This window comes from Nanorana parkeri, unplaced genomic scaffold (genome assembly GCF_000935625.1).
Source record: "Nanorana parkeri isolate BGI_ZX_2015 unplaced genomic scaffold, ASM93562v1 scaffold244, whole genome shotgun sequence".
NCBI classification, from domain to species: domain Eukaryota; kingdom Metazoa; phylum Chordata; class Amphibia; order Anura; family Dicroglossidae; genus Nanorana; species Nanorana parkeri.
Window position 1 is genome coordinate 80493 of NW_017306512.1, and position 21521 is coordinate 102013.

The window sequence follows — 21521 nt, forward strand, 5'->3', positions numbered from 1 at the left end:
TAAGTAAGCAAGGCAGCATGCAGCATGTAATGACTCGCCCCCCAGCTTCCCGATTAGCTGGGAAGCTGTCTCCATGCTCCCTCGTCACCGGGTGATGAGAAAGCATGGAGCTGGCTTTCTTGCCAATCAGGATGCCGGGGGGGGCAGGTAATGACTCGCCACCTGGCTTCCTGATCGGCCAGCTTTCCGACCAATCGGGAAGCTGGGAGGCAAGTCATTACACGCCGCCCGGCTTCCTGATTTGCCGGTAAGCCAGCTCCACGCTCCCTGGTGACGAGGGAGCATGGAGGCGGCTTCCCGGTCAATAAGGAAGCCGGGCAGCGTGTAATGACTCTCCGTCTGGCTTCCTGAAACCGGAAGTTGCGTTATCGGGATAGGCATCCGGGGCGTTTGGGCGAGTACCAATTACTCTGTATCGGTACCGGTGCATCCCTAAATTTCCGAATACTAATCATCATACATATACTTATATAGCTGTTAAATCTTTTGAATCATCTGCAATTGAAAGGTTATCCCACTGAAATTGCACCTTTCTTTTCATTTTAGATGTAGAGTAAGCCATAAAGTAGAACTCTAGGCAAACTGCTAAGTACATGGCAGAAATACTTATATGTTCAATAATTTACCTGCCAAAGAATTTATCCTTTTGGTCAGGCACAGTGCTGTGCAAAAGTTTTAGGCAGGTGTGAAAAAATTCTGTAAAGTAAGAATGCTTTCAGAAATAAAAGTGTTAATAGTTTATTTTTATCAACGAACAAAATGGAAAGTAAATGAACAGATGAGAAATCTAAATCAAATCAATATTTGGTGTCACCACCTTTTGCCTTCAAAACAGCATCAATTCTTCTAGGTCCACTTGCACACAGTTTTTGAACGAACTCGGCAGGTAGGTTGTTCCAAACATCTTGAAGAACTAACTACAGATCTGTGGATGTCGGCGGCCTCAATTCCTTCTGTCTCTTCATGTATTCCCAGACAGACTCGATTATGTTGAGATCAGGGCTCTGCAGAGGCCACACCATCATTTCCAGGACTTATTGTTCTACACCTGACACTAATCCTACAAAATCCCTGACTTTGTGCAAGTGTAAGAAATGATGCTGGTTTGAAGCTAAAGAGTAGCCACACCAAATATTAATTTGATTTAGATTTTTCTTCTGTTCACTCACTTTGCATTTTGTAAATTGATAAACATAAACAATAGAAATATATATTGTTGAAAGCATTCTTACTTTACAGCATTCTTCACACCAGCCTACAACATTTGCACAGTACTGTATGTGTATACCTCTGCTACGTGTCCTGGTTGACAATTACTGTTTCTTGGGTCAGTTGCTTACTAGATCAGCTCCCTAGAGGGTAAACGTAGAGATTCTGATTCAATGTCCATTGAGGAGGTGGAGAGGTAATATAGGAAGCTGAACCAGGAATATGAATTGCTTAGTCAGGAACTGTGTGTCACTTCTCTGGCTTTCCACTGTTGTAAATGTGTGTAAACCACAAGATTCTTTATACACAATTACAAAGGCAAGTTAAAACAGTAAACATATATTTAGTTTAACTATGTAATTAATCCATACATCACTTGTATTGTTTAACTGTATGGAGAGTTGCTGGGAAATGTTTAGAGAAAACTCCACTTCACCCTATATGTGAGTGTGTGTATGTATCGGTGTATATAGATGTTACTAACATCTCCCATATCCCTGTATATGTTCTGCATGCTTTTATGTGTTGCGTTTGGCCAGAAATATTGCAATATCTGTACCATGAATTGGCCTTCTTATATCATTACAGGCCATGCTTGACAAAACTTTGACAACTGAGAGGGTACATCTGACACTTTATTCATGATGAACATATATAGGTCATGGCAAACTGTGCCTTTTCACTGTTTTGTCTTTTCAGCTGAGTCATATAGGTCCAAACGTCCTTGTGAATATCCCAGAAGAAGTTCGGGAACACTTGAAACTTCTTTTAAATGTAACCCCAGCAGTTAGACCTGATGCTGATCAATTGACAAAGGTGGGTACAGTTTACTAAGTGTCTCTAATATACTATGTTATCCCCCTCAGTGTTTTGGATTAGCTGTACTGAAGATGCTGATGAATATATTATCTAGTGGACATTTCAGAAGATCTGACTATCTGCATGAGCATGCATATTAATGCACTGTGCAGACACTGGTGTCGAGCCGATCTCCAGAGAGTCAGTAACAATCTTGAACAAGAGAGATGATTGTTGTTTAATCAAGATTGGTTGACAAAAAGATGCCTGGACAGGTCTGGGAATGCCTATATATACGTGCATAGTCTCCAAGTCCAACTCTACTTATTTGTTAATGATTATCATCGTATATGGGTGTCTTTAGATCTGATTGGCTACTGATGCCAGTCATCATAGGATGTTTGACAATGTAGCTCTAACACTAAATTGTCTAACCAATTGTATAATCTTCTTGGATTTCTCAACAGTGCAAGGACATCATAAGCTGTCCCACTCATATCTGTGCCCACATTTAATTTAAATCATTCTATGTTTCCGTCCACAAATTTAATTTCTTTTTTTGTAAGCCATCTGTTTGGGCAGTAATTGTCATTGTCAAAAAAATCCACAGACATTCTCACCTCGACTGTGAAAGAGCAGTGAGGTGATGCTTGTCTTTATCTTCTGTGTGCTATTTGTTATATTTCCAGTAGGGATGCACCGATATATCGACCACCGGCCGAAAAACATATCGGCCGAAAATGACACTTTTGGCTAAATGCCGAAAGTGCCATTTTCCTGCTGATACAGCGGCACATCCCTGCTTTCTTTCCTCCCCGCTGGGCGCTGCTCGGTATCCCAGTGGGGAGGAGAGAAAGCGTGACAGCCGAGCGCTGCGGGAGGAGAGCGCTGTGAGCGGCAGGTGTCTCTCCTCCCTCACCGCTCATCAGCCTACTCTCAGTCCGCAAGAGCGGTGTGTGGGCGGAGATAGCCCGCGCTGTCACAGGAGGCTGAGCTCTCCCCCTACACAGCTCGCTCAGCCTCCTGTGACAGCATGTCAGAGAGGAGAGCCAATGCAAACACTCAGCGATCAGTGATCGCTGAGTGTTTGTAGATAATTGAGGACATTGTATGGTTACTGTATCCTCAATTATGAATGAATGGGAAGTGATCTACATCACCTCCTGTTCATTCATAATTGTAGTTATAATAAACACACAATGTTCTCATGTTATGAATGAACAGGAACACACATAGATGATTCCTGTTCTTTTATAACAGGGGATACAGAAAAAGAGATTGAGGGCTTTGTGTCTCTGAGGACTTTGTGTTCTCAATCTCTTTTTCTATTTTAAAAGGGAAATATCAGTGATCTGTTTAGACCCCCGATATTTCCCCGAAGACACTAAAAGTAAAGTAAAAAATATTTAATAAAAAATGAATAAACAAAAATAAATATAACATTTTTTAAAAGTTTATAAAAAATAAAGTATTGAAAAAATATAAATAAAAAACATTTTCGGTTTTGGCCTGCCAATTTTTTTTATTTTGGTTTTGAAATTTCCATTTCGGTGCACCTCTAATTTCCAGGTTAGTCGCTGTAGAAAATCTACAAGATGTCTGGTTTAAGGTTTCAACCTACATATGCATTAAACATCATCTTGCTTTCATTAGTGTTATCTCAGTGTTAAAGTCCTACTTTGTGTTTCTGCAGATTCCATTTTTTGATGATGTTGGTGCCGTGACACTGCAGTATTTTGATTCCCTCTTTCAACGGGATAATCTCCAGAAATCCCAGTTTTTCAAAGGGTTACCCAAAATTCTTCCAAAACTGCCAAAGGTTTGTATGTAACTAAGAACCCATCAATAAAACAATGCATATAACGCACAGCTTAAAGTAAGATTGGGTTTCATTTTCTTTTTCAGCGAGTTGTTGTACAACGTATATTGCCAGCACTGACTTCGGAATTTGTGAACCCAGATATGGTTCCATTTGTGCTGCCTAATGTTCTGCTTATAGCAGAGGAGTGCACCAAGGAGGAATATGCTAAACTTATCCTACCAGATTTGAGCCCTGTTTTCAAGCAGCAGGAACCTATACAGGTATGTTATGCATCTAACTATTGCAGTTTCAAAGAACAAGGCAAACTACTAAATATGTATATTACCGGCCTTTTAAAAAAAAAAAATTAGGGGTAGGATTACAACCGCTCTCAAGTTTTCTTGGGGTTTTTTTTTTTCCATTTGGGTCTCTGCTGGGTAGATTTACCCTCTCTATTTGTCCCTGGGACTGAACGCAAGGGAAAGGCCATAATTCTGAGTTGCAAGTTCTGGCTTAGCAGTGATGCGTACTGGCTGCTTTAATGCTGCTCCCTCCCTGTACTATTGCTTATATCTCTGTTTATTGGCAGGTGAGGTGAGGAAAAAAGGCTTTGGTCCATGTAGTACTTAAACCTGTTGCTGTTCCGGGTGTGTTTTTTCTTCCAGTCTTCAGTCGCATATAATATATATATTAGGGATGCCACTTTTTCAGGCCCCAGTACAAGTACATCCCCTCATGTACTTGCCGATACCAATTACCGATACTTTTTCTTAAAGGGACAGGTGACTTTAAATGATCCATAGTACAACTACATGTTATGTACCATGGATCATGGTTTAACCTATTCATGTTAGCAGTGGAGAATTGTAACTCTATTGCTGGAGTGTAGTATTTTATTGCAGAGTAAAGAGTGTTAGATCCAGTTCAAGCAGTTCATCACAATTGTTCCACACTGATAATAGCAATCAAAATTAATAAGTGATAAGACTATTTAAAAAAAAATGTTTTAATTAAATGAAGTTCTCATGTAATATTCCCCTCATTAGCAACAATCTTTCTACTTTACATGAGTGTGATACAAGAAACATATCTCTCTTTTATTTGAATTCATGTCCTCCTGTTAATATCTATAAATACAGCAGCTAATATTCTATTAAAATGTGAACCTGGAACTGATCTTGGTGGGAAAATTAAGCCATCACCCTAAAAGATATTGTTTATTTCTATTAAGTCTTTTGTTTCAATGTTAAAAACTTATTAGTTTGATATAATTTCAAAATGTTGTTGTCTTTCATTTTTCATGCTGTCAGGCTAGTAACATGGTGAGTGAATACTCTTTGGATTCTACTATTTTGTTTCACTTGATTTGTGTTGCTAGTTTGACAGTATTAATGAAGTGTCTTAATTTGTTTAGATACTTCTAATATTCCTGCAAAAAATGGATCTCCTTCTCACCAAGACTCCAGCAGATGAAATAAAGAACAGTGTGTTACCCATGGTGTACCGGGCACTGGAGGCGCCATCAATTCAGATTCAGGTATGTCAGCTGTGTTTGTCCTGTTACTGACTCCATCACAATAAGTACAGTCCTTATGCCTAAAGCTTTAGTGAAGGAATAGTGCACTTTTACCTAAGACAGACAATCAGATTCTTGCTCCCATTGTTATTGCTGCATTGTGAAAAAATGGAAACAATCTAATTTCTCTGGGCTGCACCCTCTATCTTTTTATTGTTTATTAAAAGGAACAGGATTCTGTTATTCTATTATGACTTGGTTATTCTGCCACCTACAGGAAGATTTGGACACTGGCAAACCAAAAAGCAGTTTTTCTTTACTGAAGACATTATCTGCATGCTGCTCAGCTGGGCTCGCTATACAGATGTTAAGATTATCTAGTCCTTGGCAAAGCCTTAAAGGAGAACTATGGGGTCAGTGTTTTTCCCCATAGTTAATTCTCCTTTAAAGGCTGTACCTTGATGCCACCAGACCAAAGATTGCAAGGTGTGACGGAATGTAACCATCTGGTACTGGGCTCTGCCAGTGGCACTTCCTAGACCTTTGTGCACCGTATAAGTTAGCCCCAGATCACTTTCCAGGTCCAGAGCTATTGCACAGCCTCTGGTGTGACCCAGTCTCTGGAGACTTTTGATTATGCCATTTGCCTTGAGCATCTGCAGCTACTACACTAATTGGTAATGTTATACAACACCATTACTGCCTTATTCTGTTTTTCCACAGAAAGGGTTAACACAGTGAGGAATTAAATGCTGTGTCATTAGCTTGGTTGTGGCACCCGACTTTCTGTGTGAGATAGCTTTTTCCTGCCATTGCTCCTATCTGCGAACAGTTCTGGGGCAGCCTGCAGTGTCCCTCTTAAGGGACTTAACACCAATAGCCCGCATCTTTGTCCACTGCTTTAATCAACTCACTCCTTGGAGTCTCCCACAGCTCTGTCAGGTGTGGCAGCTTCCTGTCTAATTATGGAAAGAGTTCTCTGTAGCTATGCTAGGTTTTATAGGCCATATTGTAACTATGATTGCTGATAATGAAACGCAGAGGCTGTAAGTGTAGTTCTTCACCTCCAGAATCTTTGTCTGACATACAGTGCCTTCTGCTGTGGATATGCTGTCTAAAGAAAGGTTTTACAGGTCTTTGTTGGATGAGTTTGTGACGACGAAGCATGGAGCAAGGCTTTCTGGCCAATCAGGAAGCTGGGCGTCGTGTAATGTCTTGTTGCCCGGCTTCCTGATTGGTCGAGAAGCTGGCCAATCAGGAAGCCGGGCAATGAGTCATTACAACGCGCCCAGCTTTCTGATTGGCTGGAAATCTGGCTCCATGCTCCCTTGTCACCAGGGGGGCAGGTAATGACTCGCCGTCTGGCTTCCTGATTGGCCCGGGGAGCCGACTCCATGCTCCCTCGCTCCCTGGCCTATGGATTTTTTTTGCCTGTGTCCATATTTTCTCTCCCGTTCATTGAAGGACACAGGGCAACAGATCGGAGATCCTGAAAGGTAGGGTATATCGCCACCTGCAGGAGTAGGACGCTAGGCACATAACAAAAAAAGACTTAGACAGCCTAGGGGCGGCCCCTGCTGGTGGCCCAACCCCCCACCTGCTGACAAGTCTCCAGTTTTTTGCCTAGCGTCAGGAGTAAGGAGCTAAGTTATGTGCCTAGCGTCCTACTCCTGCAGGTGGCGATATACCCTACCTTTCAGGATCTCCGATCTGTTGCCCTGTGTCCTTCAATGAACGGAGAGAAAAGGATTTTACGGTGAGTACAAAAATCCTATTTTTCTGTAGTTGGCAGTATAACCCAATCTTATCAAAATAACTGAATACTCTGTTCCTTTAAAGGCGACGTATTGGGAGATTAAAATTAGGGATGTACCAATACTTTTTGAGTACCAATGCCGATACTTGGCATTTTCATGAGAACTACCAGGGTTGCAGCGGTTACAGCTGGTACCTGGCTCTGGTGCTCCACCACTGTCCTGAAATCATTAGTCTGTATTGTTTCTAGAAAAACTGTCACATGACAATAACCAAAAATGTATCAGTACTTGTACTTGTAAGTACTTGGGCAAGTATCGGTACTTATACTTGCAAAAATGGTATCGGTGCATCCCTTTGTATATGTTTATAAAAACAAAATCATTGATTAAAAGTGAGATGTACAAATCCCAGGAGCTCCTTGTGCTCCTTACAAATGACACCTGCCTGCTAAAGTATCTGTACTTGTACCGAGTACGGTACTTGGTATCGGTGCATCCCTAATTAAAATATACTTCTCCCAATACTTAGAGCCGCCGTGGGACAGTGCATCATGTAACCACTGATCGTTCAGCTTTTGGTGTCCTCTCCTTGCAGGGATTGTTATCTTCTCCCCGCAGGGAGTGCTCAGTGAAGGGACAGATGGGAGGGGGCAGGCACAGCTGGCTCTGGCTCTAGAGAGGGTCTGCATACTGAGGTCTAGAACTATATGCACTGAAATTGCTGCAAATCAGAAAAATGGCAGGATGATCATTTACAGAAAAGCAAACTCTGGCACATCCACTGACTCCGCTTCTCTCCAAATACCAGGTTCTCACATTAGAGTAACTTGAAATAAAGTAGAACAGCGCTCTAGCCGGTAACAGGATAAAAGAAGTCTTTATTGCACAGCAGGCAAAACAAAATCGACTTGCCAACTGCTATGTGTTTCGGTTCATTATGTCCATTGTGAAAGTTTGGCACATTTCCATAATTGTCTGAAATTTGTAGCAGTTGCTATGTTGATTTTACCTGTTGTGCAGTAAAGACTGCTTTTGTCCTGTGACAAGCTGGAGTGCCATTTAACCTTTTTTTTTTTACATAGGATGATAATTTAGTTTACAATAATGAAGGTACAAACTCCACTGGTTTTGTCTGGATGCATATATAACAATAAGTAAACAGATTTGAGATTTGACCTAGACTGGGCCGATTCAGAAACCTCACAAGATTCACCACTGAACTACCACTATTTTATGTGGTATACAGATGTCATCTTACTGCACATATAAGGTGTCAGAAAATTATTCTGTTCCTGGAAATGAGACAACAGCATCCAAAATATTTGTGGCTCATTAAACAATATGTCAGAGGTTGTGCTGCGGTATTACTTTTTGTTACTTCATTTTGGTTCTCCAGTGCTTGATGGTTAATCTTGGGTGGATGTGTTGCATAGTTGTTAAGGTTGAATAAAGACCCAGGTCCATCGAGTTCAACCTACTGTGTTTACCCGAAAATAAGATGCTGTCTATTATTTTTTTTTGCCACAAAAAAACACTAGGTCTTATTTTCAGGGCATGTCTTTTTTTTTTTTTAATGTGCAACAAAATTGTCAGTATCGGTAATGCTGATCCCTTTCTTTCACTTTCACAGGCGGAGTGCATCTGGTATCACTCTGCCTGTCACAGTAACCGGCGCTATAGAGGAAGTATCGGCTAATGCGGTTCTGCTCCCTCCGCTGCCGCAGCCTTGCTTTCTACAGCGCCGGCTTCCTTTGCCATCAGGGACAGTGGTAGCAGTGGGGACATCAGACATTGGACAGCGCAGTAAAGTACGGTACCATATACCAGTACACATTACAGTACCATTATATTAAGCAGTGCCTTCAGGGGGACAGCAGTTGGTGAAGTATGGTACTGGAGTGCCCCCTGTCACTGCGCTGGCCGGAGGGAGTCCCCTGTCATCCCCTCAATACAATATGTCCCTGCAGGCTGATACCATGAAGTATGGCACTGGAGTGCTCCCTGTCACTGCGCTGGCCGGAGGGAGTCCCCTGTCATCCCCTCAATACAATATGTCCCTGCAGGCTGATACCATGAAGTCTGGTACTGGAGTGCTCCCTGTCACTGCGCTGGCCGGAGGGAGTCCCCTGTCATCCCCTTAATACAATGTGTCGCTGCAGGCTGATACCATGAAGTATGGTACTGGAGTGCTCCCTGTCACTGCGCTGGCCGGAGGGAGTCCCCTGTCATCCCCTTAATACAATATGTCCCTGCAGGCTGATCTCTTCTGCTCTTCAAGTTCCCCCTCACATGCTTCCACGAAACTAGGTCTTATTTTCAGGGTAGGTCTTAAGCTGGCCATACACCTTACAATTATCTGCAGATTTTCTGTGGTCAGATGGAAAAGGTGCAACAGATTCCTCCATCTACACTTAACTGTGTGGATGGAGTAATCTCCACCTGGGCCAATCTGTTGCACTTTTTCCATCTGACCACAGAAAATCTGCAGATAATTGTAAGGTGTATGGCCAGCTTTATATTACAGGAATCTTGAAAAATAGTGCTACATCTTACTTTCGGGGTAGGTCTTATTTTTGGGGAAACACGGTATGTGGTTTTGTTTATGTGTGTGTTTTTGAGTTATTAAACAGTTGTTTAAATGTTAAACTAAAATCATTCATTCATTCACTTTTAGGAGTTGTGCCTAAACATTATTCCTACATTTGCAAACCTCATAGATTATCCGTCCATGAAAAATTCTTTGATACCACGTGTTAAGAACGCTTGTCTACAAACCTCTTCTCTCGCTGTGAGTACAAAAACTAAATCTTTCATTCAGTCTGGGAAATGTATTCACATGTGTAACTTTTACATGGGTTGCTATTTTCCCAGCTTTAATATTGAGTTATACTGCTAAATATTAATTCTGCATATTAATGCTAGCATGCACATTTCTAAAAGCTTTGATGTGTTCTGAGGTTCACTGTACGTGCCTTCATGTTAAAATAGTTTGCCCATCTTCCAATACATAATGTTTCTTACAAGCATTTAGTACTGGGAGCACTCTTCCTATTGAGTATTAATATGAACAGAAGTTAATTTCTTAGAATCTTTGGTTCCATAATTCCAGAAACCAGCTAGCCAATGCTCAATAAAACATTTTTGAGTTTTTCTTTGGTTGTTGTCAATGGAGCTGGCCCCTAAAAAATGACTGCTGGTTTCTGAATTCAATATTAATTTGTCCACCCCGTTCTGAGGCTACAGTAGAGCAATCTGCTTAATATCTGATGCAGTTATTGTAAAAAAGCTTTATTGTACTTTTTTATATTTTTTTTCTTATACAATCATATTCTCTATTGTGATCATCTTCCTATTGCCCTGCACACCACTGTCACAAATGTGCTTTGCCTTTATCTTGTACCAGTTGTATTAATGCGAGATAAAAGTGGAGGGTTGAACATTCTGATGTTATCTTTGAGAAAGCCCAGTGGCAACATTTCCCCAACTCTTTATTTACTGGTGGCTTCCCAGTTATTTGTTTATGCTTCACTCTGGAGAGTGCTTTAAGGGATTTTAAAACCACCATTTGACTTTGGCAAAGGACATTGGGTGATGGTTTGGCCAGAGCAAGGATTTTAAGGTTTGCTTTGCTCCATTTAACACATGCTTTCTTGCTTTTAAAGGAGAACTATGGGGTCAGGGCTTTTCCCCATAGTTCTCCTAAGGGTCACATGAGGATACAAACTAGCGTCCTCCTGTCACCCAAAGCTCAGTATACCGCGAGCTACAGCGGTTCACCATTTTGTCATAAGAAAAAACTCAATTGGATAATTTCTTAGTTTGCTACTTTGATAGGTAATAAATAGAATATCAAACTCTGATTATAGTAAGGTTTAAAGAAGAACTCCAGAATTTGTTTACATTATCCTACCCCCTACATGTGGCTACCCCCACATTGCAAGGTTTATGTACTCATTTTGTCTGGGAGTAAAAATAAAGAAGAAAAACTCACTCAATCCTCAGTCACACCTGGTTGCTAGACTGTTCCCTGCAGCCTCTTCTTCCCCAGGCTCCAGTGGTCTAAGGGCCCGTGATGTCATCACGTCTCATGCAGTTCATTAGACCTGAGGATGCCGTGGGATATACCACATCCGGAGAAAGGTGAGTGATGACTGCCGCAGGACCGAGGATCAGGTGAGCATATCTTCATTATTTCCCATAACGTCTTCCAGGACAGCATCACGAGATGGAATCACTAGACCAAAATGAGCACGTAGCCCCACTGCAAGGGTTAATTTTTTTAAAATCCTGCAGTCCTTCTTAAAAGTGTAAGTTTGCTTTATAACTTTATGATTAAATATTTTGCTGTTGTTTACTCAGGTTCGGGTGAATTCACTGGTGTGCTTAGGAAAGATTTTAGAATACCTGGATAAGTGGTATGTAATAGATGAAATTCTCCCCTTTTTACAACAAATTCCATCAAGAGAACCTGCAGTTCTTATGGGCATTCTGGGTAATTATACTTTTATCTGTTTATAATTAGATTTTTTACATGCATCATTTAGAAATGTCATCATTTTGAGCTTTTCTGCAGAATATATTTGGTCTTCTGTAGTGGCTGTTTCATAAGCCTAAATTTTCGGTTTTGTTTATTTCTATCAGGTTTTTTTGCTTTTTGTGTCCTTTACATTTTCTACCTCTGCTGGGACAGGAAATTAGGGTAACGGGTGTAGGGCTTGACTGAGGGGTAGGCAGAAGAAGTGGCCGTCTTTGGGCTCTTCAGCAGAAAGGGGACGCAAAAAGGGTACTGCAGCCTATGTTGTTGAAGTAGTTCAGAGCTCAGAGGGGGCATTTTGGCCTTAGGTGCTAAAGAACCGTGTCTCAACACTGAATGGGTGTCACCTTGACCGGAATCTTTTGATGCATTGGAATCAAACCATACATTAAGGCTGGGTTCACACCTTGGCTGTATCCCAATGGAAACGCATGACAAAAACGCCCCAAAGAAGCTCCTGTACTACTTTGGGCGTAGGACGTTTTGCAGCGTGTTCATAGGGCCTGTAATACGCCCAGGTGTGAACCATACCCATAGGAAATAATGGGATTTCGGTGTTTGAGCGTTTTGCAGAGTGTAGGAACGCGCTACAAAACGCCCAGGTGTGAACCGGGCCTTAGGGAATTTCCTATGCTCCTCTGTTCCATCCAGTGGCCATAATGCACTGCAAATCTAAAACGCAAACGTTTGCAGAGCTGTTCCCTCTACGAACGTTTTATAAATACACCCCTTATTATTGTATGAGCAAAAATATTAACCCAATGTGTTCTTGACATTTCATGAGTATTTTTTTTAGAGCAAAAGTCAATTCTATTTTAGGATATAAAGATGATGTAATTGTGGCAGACAAAAAAACAAGAACACATATGGTGTTTGTGCAGCCAATGAAGTCAATGAACACCACAGTACCCACCTAAGATACTACAACTAAGATTTTGTATATAGAAATGTATTTCTTTTGCATTTAGCCCCCTGACGTTTTTGTTCACATTTGTGTTCATTATAGGCAGGTCATTAAAATAAAACAATATAAATGTGTTTTATCCTGGCAGGTATTTATAAATGTACCTTTACACATAAGAAGCTTGGCATTACCAAAGAGCAACTGGCAGGAAAAGTGTTGCCCCATCTGATTCCCCTGAGCATAGACAATAACCTCAATCTCAGCCAGGTGAGTTTTGGTTTTGTAAAGTGCTATATACATTATAACTGTTAGGTGTCAGTAATATTTCGGGGTTGCATTCTAGGGGCTCTAGTCTTCTAACTATCAAGATCATAACCCATATGCATGCCACATAACATACGCAGTATGTCGGACGTGTGAATGGTATTTGTCATTACATTATTTCCCATATTTTCAAAGATTTCACTCTGCTTCTCAGTGTAACTCTGGTTTGATGGTGATGGCCTGAGAAGAACCTGTCTAGCAATGCATGGCGGAGTCATAGGTTCACCTGACAGTCACATAGTCTAGTGATGGACCTAAAGTTTTCATGTAGTGCAGAAAAGAATTGTAAAGTTGTTGTTGTGTACTAGGTTTCAGATTGCACTTGTAGAGTTGTGGTACTCATCCTTAGCTTTACACTGGAAGTGATTCAGGCGGCTGGAAAGCCGCCTGATCGCTTCCAGGGGCCGTTAAATGCGTGCCCATCACCTTGCTTCCCGGGCTTCCCGGCCCCTCCTGCGGGCCCGAGACTAGCATCATGGGTGTTGGTGGGTAGAGGGAGAGAGACCAGCAAACAACTGTTTGATGATCTTCTCCCTGCTGAATAGATAGATTCATGTGATGGCAATGAAATAAAAAGAAAATGTTTAAAAAAAGTAAGTTAAACAAAATAAATTTGAAAAAACCCAAATAAAATATTTTGAAGTACCCTGTCCCCGTGTACATGCACATACTTACGCAAACATGCGGCGGGTGCGCCTACATACAAAAACATTGCTTGCGCCAGAGTAAAAGCAATAATCCTAGGGCCGATACTCATGGTTAACTTCAAACTGATGACCTGTACGGGCTTTTAAATAATCGTCTATGGACAGTTTGGGGTACCATAGTTTTTTGCAGGTGAACGCAGATTTTAAGCTTGGCATGTTTGGTATCTGTTTACTCATAACATCCTCCTGGGGGTATTATATTGTGTTTTTGTTGTTGCGCTAATATCATGCGACATAAAAATGTGCAACTATTTTATTTACAGGCTCTCTGGTCTTTCAGGAAATATAAAATTCTGGGTGGGTTAAAGGAGAACTATGTGGCGAGTGAAAATCACTCAACCTCATAGTTCGAGCCGACCTGTGACAATGAAACTGCCGCAGGTCGGCTCTATAGATCGGGAAGTGAGCGAACGCATGCCGTCACTTGCTCACTTCTCGATCATCTCCCTGCAGAGAGCGGTGACTGTCAGTCACCGCTTCCTGCAGGGATTCCTTCCCGCTCCGATCCTCCAGCGCTGACTGGTGGATCGGATGGGGGAGGGGGCGGGTAGATAGGCAGAGTCAGCTGTCATTCATGCAGCTGGGTGGATCTCGACAGTAATGTCGGGATCCGTCCCGGGTGCGGCGGTCTCAGTATACCGCGAGCTGTAGCTCGCGATATACTGAGCTTTGGGTCACCGGAGGATGCTAGTTTATGTCCTCCCGTGACCCTTAGGAGAACTATGGGGAAAAACACTTACCCCATAGTTCTCCTTTAAGTAATTCCCAGGCCTAAAATGTGGATTTAACATGTGTGCAACAAAAGCAAAAACAGCTCTGGCAGCAAAGGGATTAAAGTACAGCTTTAGTACATTTAGTACATCTTAATGCTTCCTTTACAGAAGTGACATTAGGAGATTTTTCTAGTGTTTTTAAGATCTTTTCTGCAGTAGCCTGAAAAGGGTTTTAATATTTAAAATGGAAATAAGCCAAAACTGTTTTATGTAGAGCATGGAAGGGTTAAAGGCAACAGAATATCCTAGGTAGAGACAGAGGCAGCAATACAAGACTGGCAGAAGATCTCACTCATAACACTATTTTAAAACTAAAAAAGCGAGTTCATTGTTGTCTTTGTCCCTTTTGGAAAGATTCCCCTCACTTTCTAAGCTGGATATCACACAGGAAATAAAAGAAAATTCCCCCACAGCAAAAAACATTTGATGGAAGTTCTATCTCTTTCTCACAGGAATTGTTACTCAGCTTTAAAGGAGTAAATTGTCCTTTTTATAGCGGCATTTACTGTACATTAAAAAGTCAGCCATTGCAGACACGTTTCATTGTAATCTCTAAAATGCCACTATTCTCTTACGATAAAAGAATCCTCTGGTTCCCATTCGGTAACCTATTCCTCATTATAGGATATGTGGTCTGCTACCAGAGTGCATTGTGAGGCACAAATGTTCGCTGAGCCTTTAGGCACAACTGTCTTGTATTTCTTCATAGTAGGACTGAGTGATTCTGCAACAAAATAAAGTGGCAGGAAGGTATGATGACCACTGTGAAATTGTTTCCTGTTCAAGTAATAATTTGCAGCTTTTCTCATTACCCTCCTTTTACAGTTCAATTCATTCATGGCTGTGGTTAAAGAGATGTTGAGCAAGTTAGAGGCAGAGCATAAAACCAAGCTGGAGCAGCTTCATAGTATGCAAGAGCAGCAGAAGTAAGTAGACTTTACCATTAACACTTCGTTCACCTACAGATGTCACCCTAACGCACCCAGTGGTTGGGCACTACAGCAGATTTGTCTTTATCTCTGATCGTAGAGCTTTCCGAAGCACATATGGAGGTTCATATGATGGTTACACTGACTGCCTAATAGGAATGGGGGTGGTGAGCCAGATCTGCACTGGGGCTCTGTGCCAAAGTCTTGATACTTTATAATTCTCTACCGTTCATGTAAATTAGGCTATACATGCAGCAAATTCCATCTGGTCCTTGATGAACCGGCTGACATTCACTGCATGGGTGCCCTTCCACCATCAGTTGATCGAAGGAGCACGTCGGAAAATTCTCGGCCAAGCGGAGCCAATAGCCTGTGGGTTGAACAAATAAAAAGAACTGCATATACCCAGCTTAAAGGTGGCCATACATTTGATGAACCGGCTGAAATTTGCACAATGGGTGCCTCTGTCTGCACCCTTTTGGCCGGCATCCCTTGATCAGCTGATCGAAGGAGCCAGTTGGAAAATCTTCGAATACACAGAGCCAGCAGCCAATGAGCTGCCAACTCTGTTGGGTTACTCTAACAGCAGCCGGCGGCCACTGTCGGAAAACAAACAAGTCACAGGGAGATTCCTGGATCAACACTTGTAAGCATTGCTGGAATAATCTGTAATATTTTCTTCATTCGGCCCTCAAGTTGAAAAAAGAAAATATTAGTGTATGGCCAGCTTAAGGCTGTAAAAGGTGATCAGACTATTTATGTAGTTAGTATTGTTTTGTGCTGTTTTGTTCTACTTAAAATGGCCATCACAAAAAGTGTGTGGTTATGTATACCAAATAAGAAAAAAAAAACTTGTTCTTTTAATAGTTTTATTAGAGAAAGTTAAAAAGGAATGATAACACACACAATATCACATTTCAATGTATCTCTATAATCAATTTTATTTACATCAGGTGCTAGACAGTTCTGTGAGGTTCACTATTCAATCTACCTGTGTTGTGCCCTGTGTTGAAGAACCTGTGTTGCTGTGCTTGTAAATAAATAATTATTTCTTTTCTAGATCTATGGATATCTCAGGTCAGCTAAATATGACTTCAGAGACACCAACTAGTAAAACAAGCAATCAGGTAACAACGGAAAACTGTTTTCTTAGCTGTTCATTTGGTAGTTGCTACCAGAGAAGTAAAAATATGGTTTACATATTTTTGTGAGCAGTTTTAAACATCTTGTTTAATGTCGTTTGCGGTATGATTGATATTCAGAAAAATCTTTACCAAAATAAAGTAAATGTATGGGTAAAATATTTTATTTCCCAACATGAATATATTGTACATTTTTGGTAATAATTAGATTTGTTGATCAGGTATGGTATCAATGATTCGGACCTATATTTAAACATTTAGTGCATTGGATCTATTTGAATTGATGTAAGCACAAATATTAACATAAAGATTCATGGCTGTATTCGCATTGAAGGACAGTCTTTCAGCATCTTCACTTCTTGAAAAGGTGACTAGCATAGAATATTAGGGGGGATTTGGTAGGAAAGTAAAGGAATGTGCACTGTCTATTCCACGGTGATAATTAATATAGAAGGCTTGACATAGGAGGTGATTTATAAATCTTTTGCATAGTGAACAGCTATGCGAATGAGATTCACATTGAATTATGGCCTCTAGATAGAGCTGAGTAGAACAAGACATTCTTATGCTTCTCCGCTCCACCACCTTTTTCAAAAGTGAAATGTATGGATACTTTTAACATTGTGGATCTATGTATTTTTCAACAGGTTGAAAAAACATTTGACATGGGACAGGATTTCCTTACTGGTGCAAGTGAAAGACAAGAAAATGGCCATGTCCCAAAGAAGCCCAGCAAGGTAGGTACTCTGTGGGTATATACAAGAATAGGAAAGAACAATAACAAGAAAAGGAACATCAACTGTTTTCCAAATCTGCAGCAAACTGTTATATGTTGTCTGTGTAGACGTAGCCTGGGATTTGATGAGCATGCTATCACAATTCACCTGTTTGTGGATAAAGCGCACTGAAATTTGTAATATTGATCAGTAGGTTCTTTGTGAATGAATGAGTCTGTTACTATATATATTTCTGATGATTGGGACATTGGATGGAATATGCACGGCCAGGCCTGGGTTTTGGATGCCTGACTTGTATAGGCTGATTGACCATCTTAACTCAATAAATTGTGAATATTGACTTTAATTATCCAGTCGTATTAAAAGCAAATTATTTTTCACTTTAAGTACTCAATAAAGTGCAGATGAAACAAGTTGGGATGCACCAATACCGGTATTTCCGTATCGAGTACCGATATTTTTTTTCCGCTACTCGGCGATACCCGATACCGAAAGTCCCATTAGGGAAGCCAGGCGGCATGTAATGACTCGCCTCCTGGCTTCCTGATTATCCGGGCGGCATGTAAAGACTCGCCACCCAGCTTCCCAATTAGCAGGGAAGCCGCCCCCATGCTTCTCGTCACTATGTGATGAGTAAGCATGGAGCCGGCTTTCTGGCCAATCAGGAAGCCAGGCGCCGTGTAATGACGCGGTGCCCGGCTTCCTGATTGGCTGGGTAGCCGGCTCCATGCTCCCTTGTCATGAGGTGGCAAGGGAGCATGAAGCCGGCTTCCCGGCCAATCAGAAAGCCGGGCGCTGCGTCATTAGACGGCGTCCCGCTTCCTGATTGGCCAGCTTCCCGACCAATCAGGAAGCCGGGCAGCCTGTAATGACATGCTGCCCAGCTTCCTGATACCGGAAGTATCATGCTAGGCATCTGAGCATTTGGGCGAGTACGAGTACTCGCCCAACTACTCAGCATTGGTACCGATACCAGTATCGGGGCATCCCTATAAACACGTAAACAATAATTTGCTTTTCACATGAATGAATAATGAAAGTGAATATTCACAATTTATTGTTTGAAGATTCTCAACTCCTTAATTAAATCAGCCTTTTTTTAACAGCAAGGAGTGGCTGGCCTGGGGATCTCCTCTTGCCCATTTTACCTTCCTTTACTTTTTTCTTCTAGTTCTCTAGTGCCTTCCCCTTTTTTTCTTTCTTCTCTTCCTCTCCTTTGTCACCATCCAATGTGATCTGGATAGCATACGTCTACACCCAAGGTTTATAATGATAAATATATTATCTTCCGCATGTTGACATCAATCTGTAGTCCATTTTAAATTCTTCCAGTATAATAGTAATACTATAAGCTGCTGTTCAAACGGTGATGTGTATTTGTGCTGACTTTTACTCTGCCTTGAATTGCTTTATAACCAGAATATAATATTTTTGTCTTGTTGGATTTTTACTACATAGAAAGGGGTTTAATACTGGTAGCTACTTTGAGTGACACGTATTTTGTTTTATTAGGTATCACTTACACTTGAAGAGAAGCAAAAAATGGCAAACGATCAGGAGCAAGTCCAGAAGATGAAGAGCCAGCACCCTCTGACCCCCACTACAATGACACCAGCTGCTCCAGTAAAACGGGTAAGGATAGATGTGCAGTCTTGCTGGGTGGAAATGCTGTAAAGTCTAGACCTGGGCTTAACAGGGTCATACTCTTACTGAGCAATGACCAGTCAGCAAACCCAGTAGGACAAATAAAAGAAACGTCGTATTATGCTCATGAGACACATTGAAGTGACCTAGCTGTCCTCACTTCATTCATTTCATAGAGAAGCGGTAGGCAATCTCAGCACTCTGTTGAACTGTTGAACTACAAGTCCGGACAGGCATTGCAAGACTCTGACTGCCACAGGCATGAAGGTATTGGTAGCTTTACCCTAGCTGGAGTGCAGAGGTTGCCTACCCCTGACAATAGTGCATTCTAATCTGTAGACAGTTTATGAACTTCAATAAAATGATTCCCTGCAGATTAGACAATTTTCGTGCATATATTTAGAAGAATAAAAGTCTTCACCATTTGTTGTTCTGTCCATTGTATGAATGTCCGTGCTGATTGTTTTTAAGTAGATGTTATAACATTGATTATGCTTTCTTGATTTTTCTCCAGACAAAGGACCTTACAATGACCCTGATGGAGAACATGACCTCTCTCAACAGTCTATCAGGAGTCAATGCTAAACCAGCCGTGAGTGGCTTTCCTCCTCTTAGTAATATGTCTGGAACAGCACCTGTTGATAACATGAGCCTAAACCGAAATGTCCAAAATGGTCTTAATGCTAACACAGGGTTCCAGACTCCCAGATTTGGAAATATGGGGTCTGTGACTCCTAATCAAAACTTCTTCACTGGCACAGTCCCCATGGGAATGAACAAAATGGTTCCTATGTCAACCCCAACTAGCATGCAGAACTTCAGTACATTAAGCAGCCCGCCCGCTGTGCTGCAGCAGAACTCATTCAGCAAGCCTCCTGCTGACATGCCATCACTGAACAATCTGTTTGGCCCACAAATACCCAAAGTGAGTATGAACCAGATATCACAGCAGAAACCGAATCCTTGGCTCAACCAGTTTGCACCCTCACAAAGTTCTCAGAATATGAGTAGCACAGTGACACAGACAGGCATGATGGGACAAACTGGCTTTGGTGTTCAATCCAACCCATTTTTCAACCCTCAAGGCTTTACGCAGCCAGCAACCACAATGAAGAATAGCAGTTCCGCTAGCAACGATTTAAAAGACCTTTTTGGCTAAATCACTTTTTCAAGGATTGTTTTATAATTGTCGTTGGCCTGCTTTTGAGATCTCTTGGTTCTACCCCGCCATTGTGATATTACCGGGTTTCCGAAATGTATGTTTTATTGTTCTTTTCCTCCCTACATTATGTGATGACCCTGTGGTTATATAAGCCGATTTATATACGCAATTTATTTTTTCTTTTGTAAAAGTGTCTGCCGTCTAACGCAGAATGTCACCAAAATATCTGATTTTGGTTAAGTGGATACAATATATTTAGTAATCCTGGTTGCAAAACCTGTGATCCCACAATCCCAAACTAAAATACAGACATGATAAAAAAAGATATCTTTGTAGCTGGAACAGCAATCTGCAATGCCTCATCAGAAGAAGCCTGAGAATGTAGAGAATGCAGATAGGGGTTGTGGGTCTTAAAAGTATAATCACATGAGACATGATTAAAACAGTACACTTTTGTTCACATTCTACGACATCTTCCTCAGGGTGATAACACATTTTGGAACAGATTTTCCCTTAACCTATACTACTGAAAAGGAAACCTAATACCTTCGAGGTATTGAGAAGCACTTTTATTCAGCCTTAAAAATATCAGTCACGGGACCTTTTTGTCTTTGTTTTGCACCAAATTTAAAATTAGAAATACATTCCTTATCTTTTAGAGCATGTCAGCAAATAAGCACGCGTATATGTTTTAATTTTTTTATTTTTTACTGAAGTTCCGCTCCTTTAATGACGACTGTTTATAGCAGAGCATCAGCAGACATCCAGCATGTTTTATGATTTTAATTCAGCAAACATTTATTTTTCCTTGTTTCAGTTACTACTTGTATGAGTTGGTTTTTTTTTTTTAAACAGAAAAAAATAATTTTTTTTTTTGTGTGTTTTGCACACTTTCCTAGCAAGTTCTTAGGCCGCTTAGAACTACTCACAGGAGGACCTAGGTCACAAAGCAAAGATTACATCACTTTAAAAGTGCAATATTACTGGCATCTCTTTTTTTGTTACAATAATACACTCTGGACTGCCCAAGCACTGGAATGGGTCCAATATGTGTCATGTTAGTACATGACACTGATAGGACCCATGTTGCTACAGTTACATAGGACCCAAGTTAGTACATGTTGGGTTTTCACCTTTTCTCTAAAATTAACCACATTTGGTAACTTTAGGAGATTCATTAGCAAACAGGCCAATATACAAAAGTTTTTCACATGTTTAACAAATGTGCACTTTTTTTGCACACATCGTTCGTGAAAAGGTGATAACTGTGAACATGGAGATAGTTTATTTGCTTTCTTGTAAACTATATGTGATTGACAGAATGCTTAACCTTGCAGCCTATAGACTTTGGTTTGTTTTTTGATAGTTCAGGTTCCTTGTTGTTCTCATAACACAAACAGTTCCTTTTTATATCAGGGGCTGCTTGATGGCTTTCACAGAGTACTTCATACCACTTTAGGTGGGAGGACTCGTGCAGACAGATGGTGGTGAGACATCTACAAGTCATGTGAAGACCATCGCACCCACTGTAACCTTTTTAAATCTCTCCCCAATTCTCCTGACTTTGGGGTGCAATTTACACAA

The 21521-nt window shown here is 41.1% G+C and overlaps 1 protein-coding gene across 3 annotated transcripts in view; it reads left to right on the top strand.

Moving 5' to 3' along the window:
* SCYL2 (SCY1 like pseudokinase 2) overlaps positions 1-20375 on the top strand; it is a 35896-nt gene extending 15521 nt beyond the window's left edge. Inside the window, exons 7-19 of one of the 3 annotated variants that reach the window (XM_018556630.1) lie at positions 1909-2025; positions 3701-3826; positions 3913-4089; positions 5119-5130; positions 5223-5345; positions 9756-9869; positions 11441-11573; positions 12668-12786; positions 15149-15249; positions 16313-16379; positions 17042-17131; positions 18644-18763; positions 19290-20375. In XM_018556630.1, coding sequence (XP_018412132.1) covers positions 1909-2025; positions 3701-3826; positions 3913-4089; positions 5119-5130; positions 5223-5345; positions 9756-9869; positions 11441-11573; positions 12668-12786; positions 15149-15249; positions 16313-16379; positions 17042-17131; positions 18644-18763; positions 19290-19934 — 1944 coding nt within the window. In that variant the 3' untranslated portion in view covers positions 19935-20375. The remainder of the gene's footprint in view (positions 1-1908; positions 2026-3700; positions 3827-3912; positions 4090-5118; positions 5131-5222; positions 5346-9755; positions 9870-11440; positions 11574-12667; positions 12787-15148; positions 15250-16312; positions 16380-17041; positions 17132-18643; positions 18764-19289) is intronic. The other 2 variants (XM_018556629.1, XM_018556631.1) reach the window with 2 other exon arrangements.
* Positions 20376-21521: the final 1146 nt, after the last annotated feature.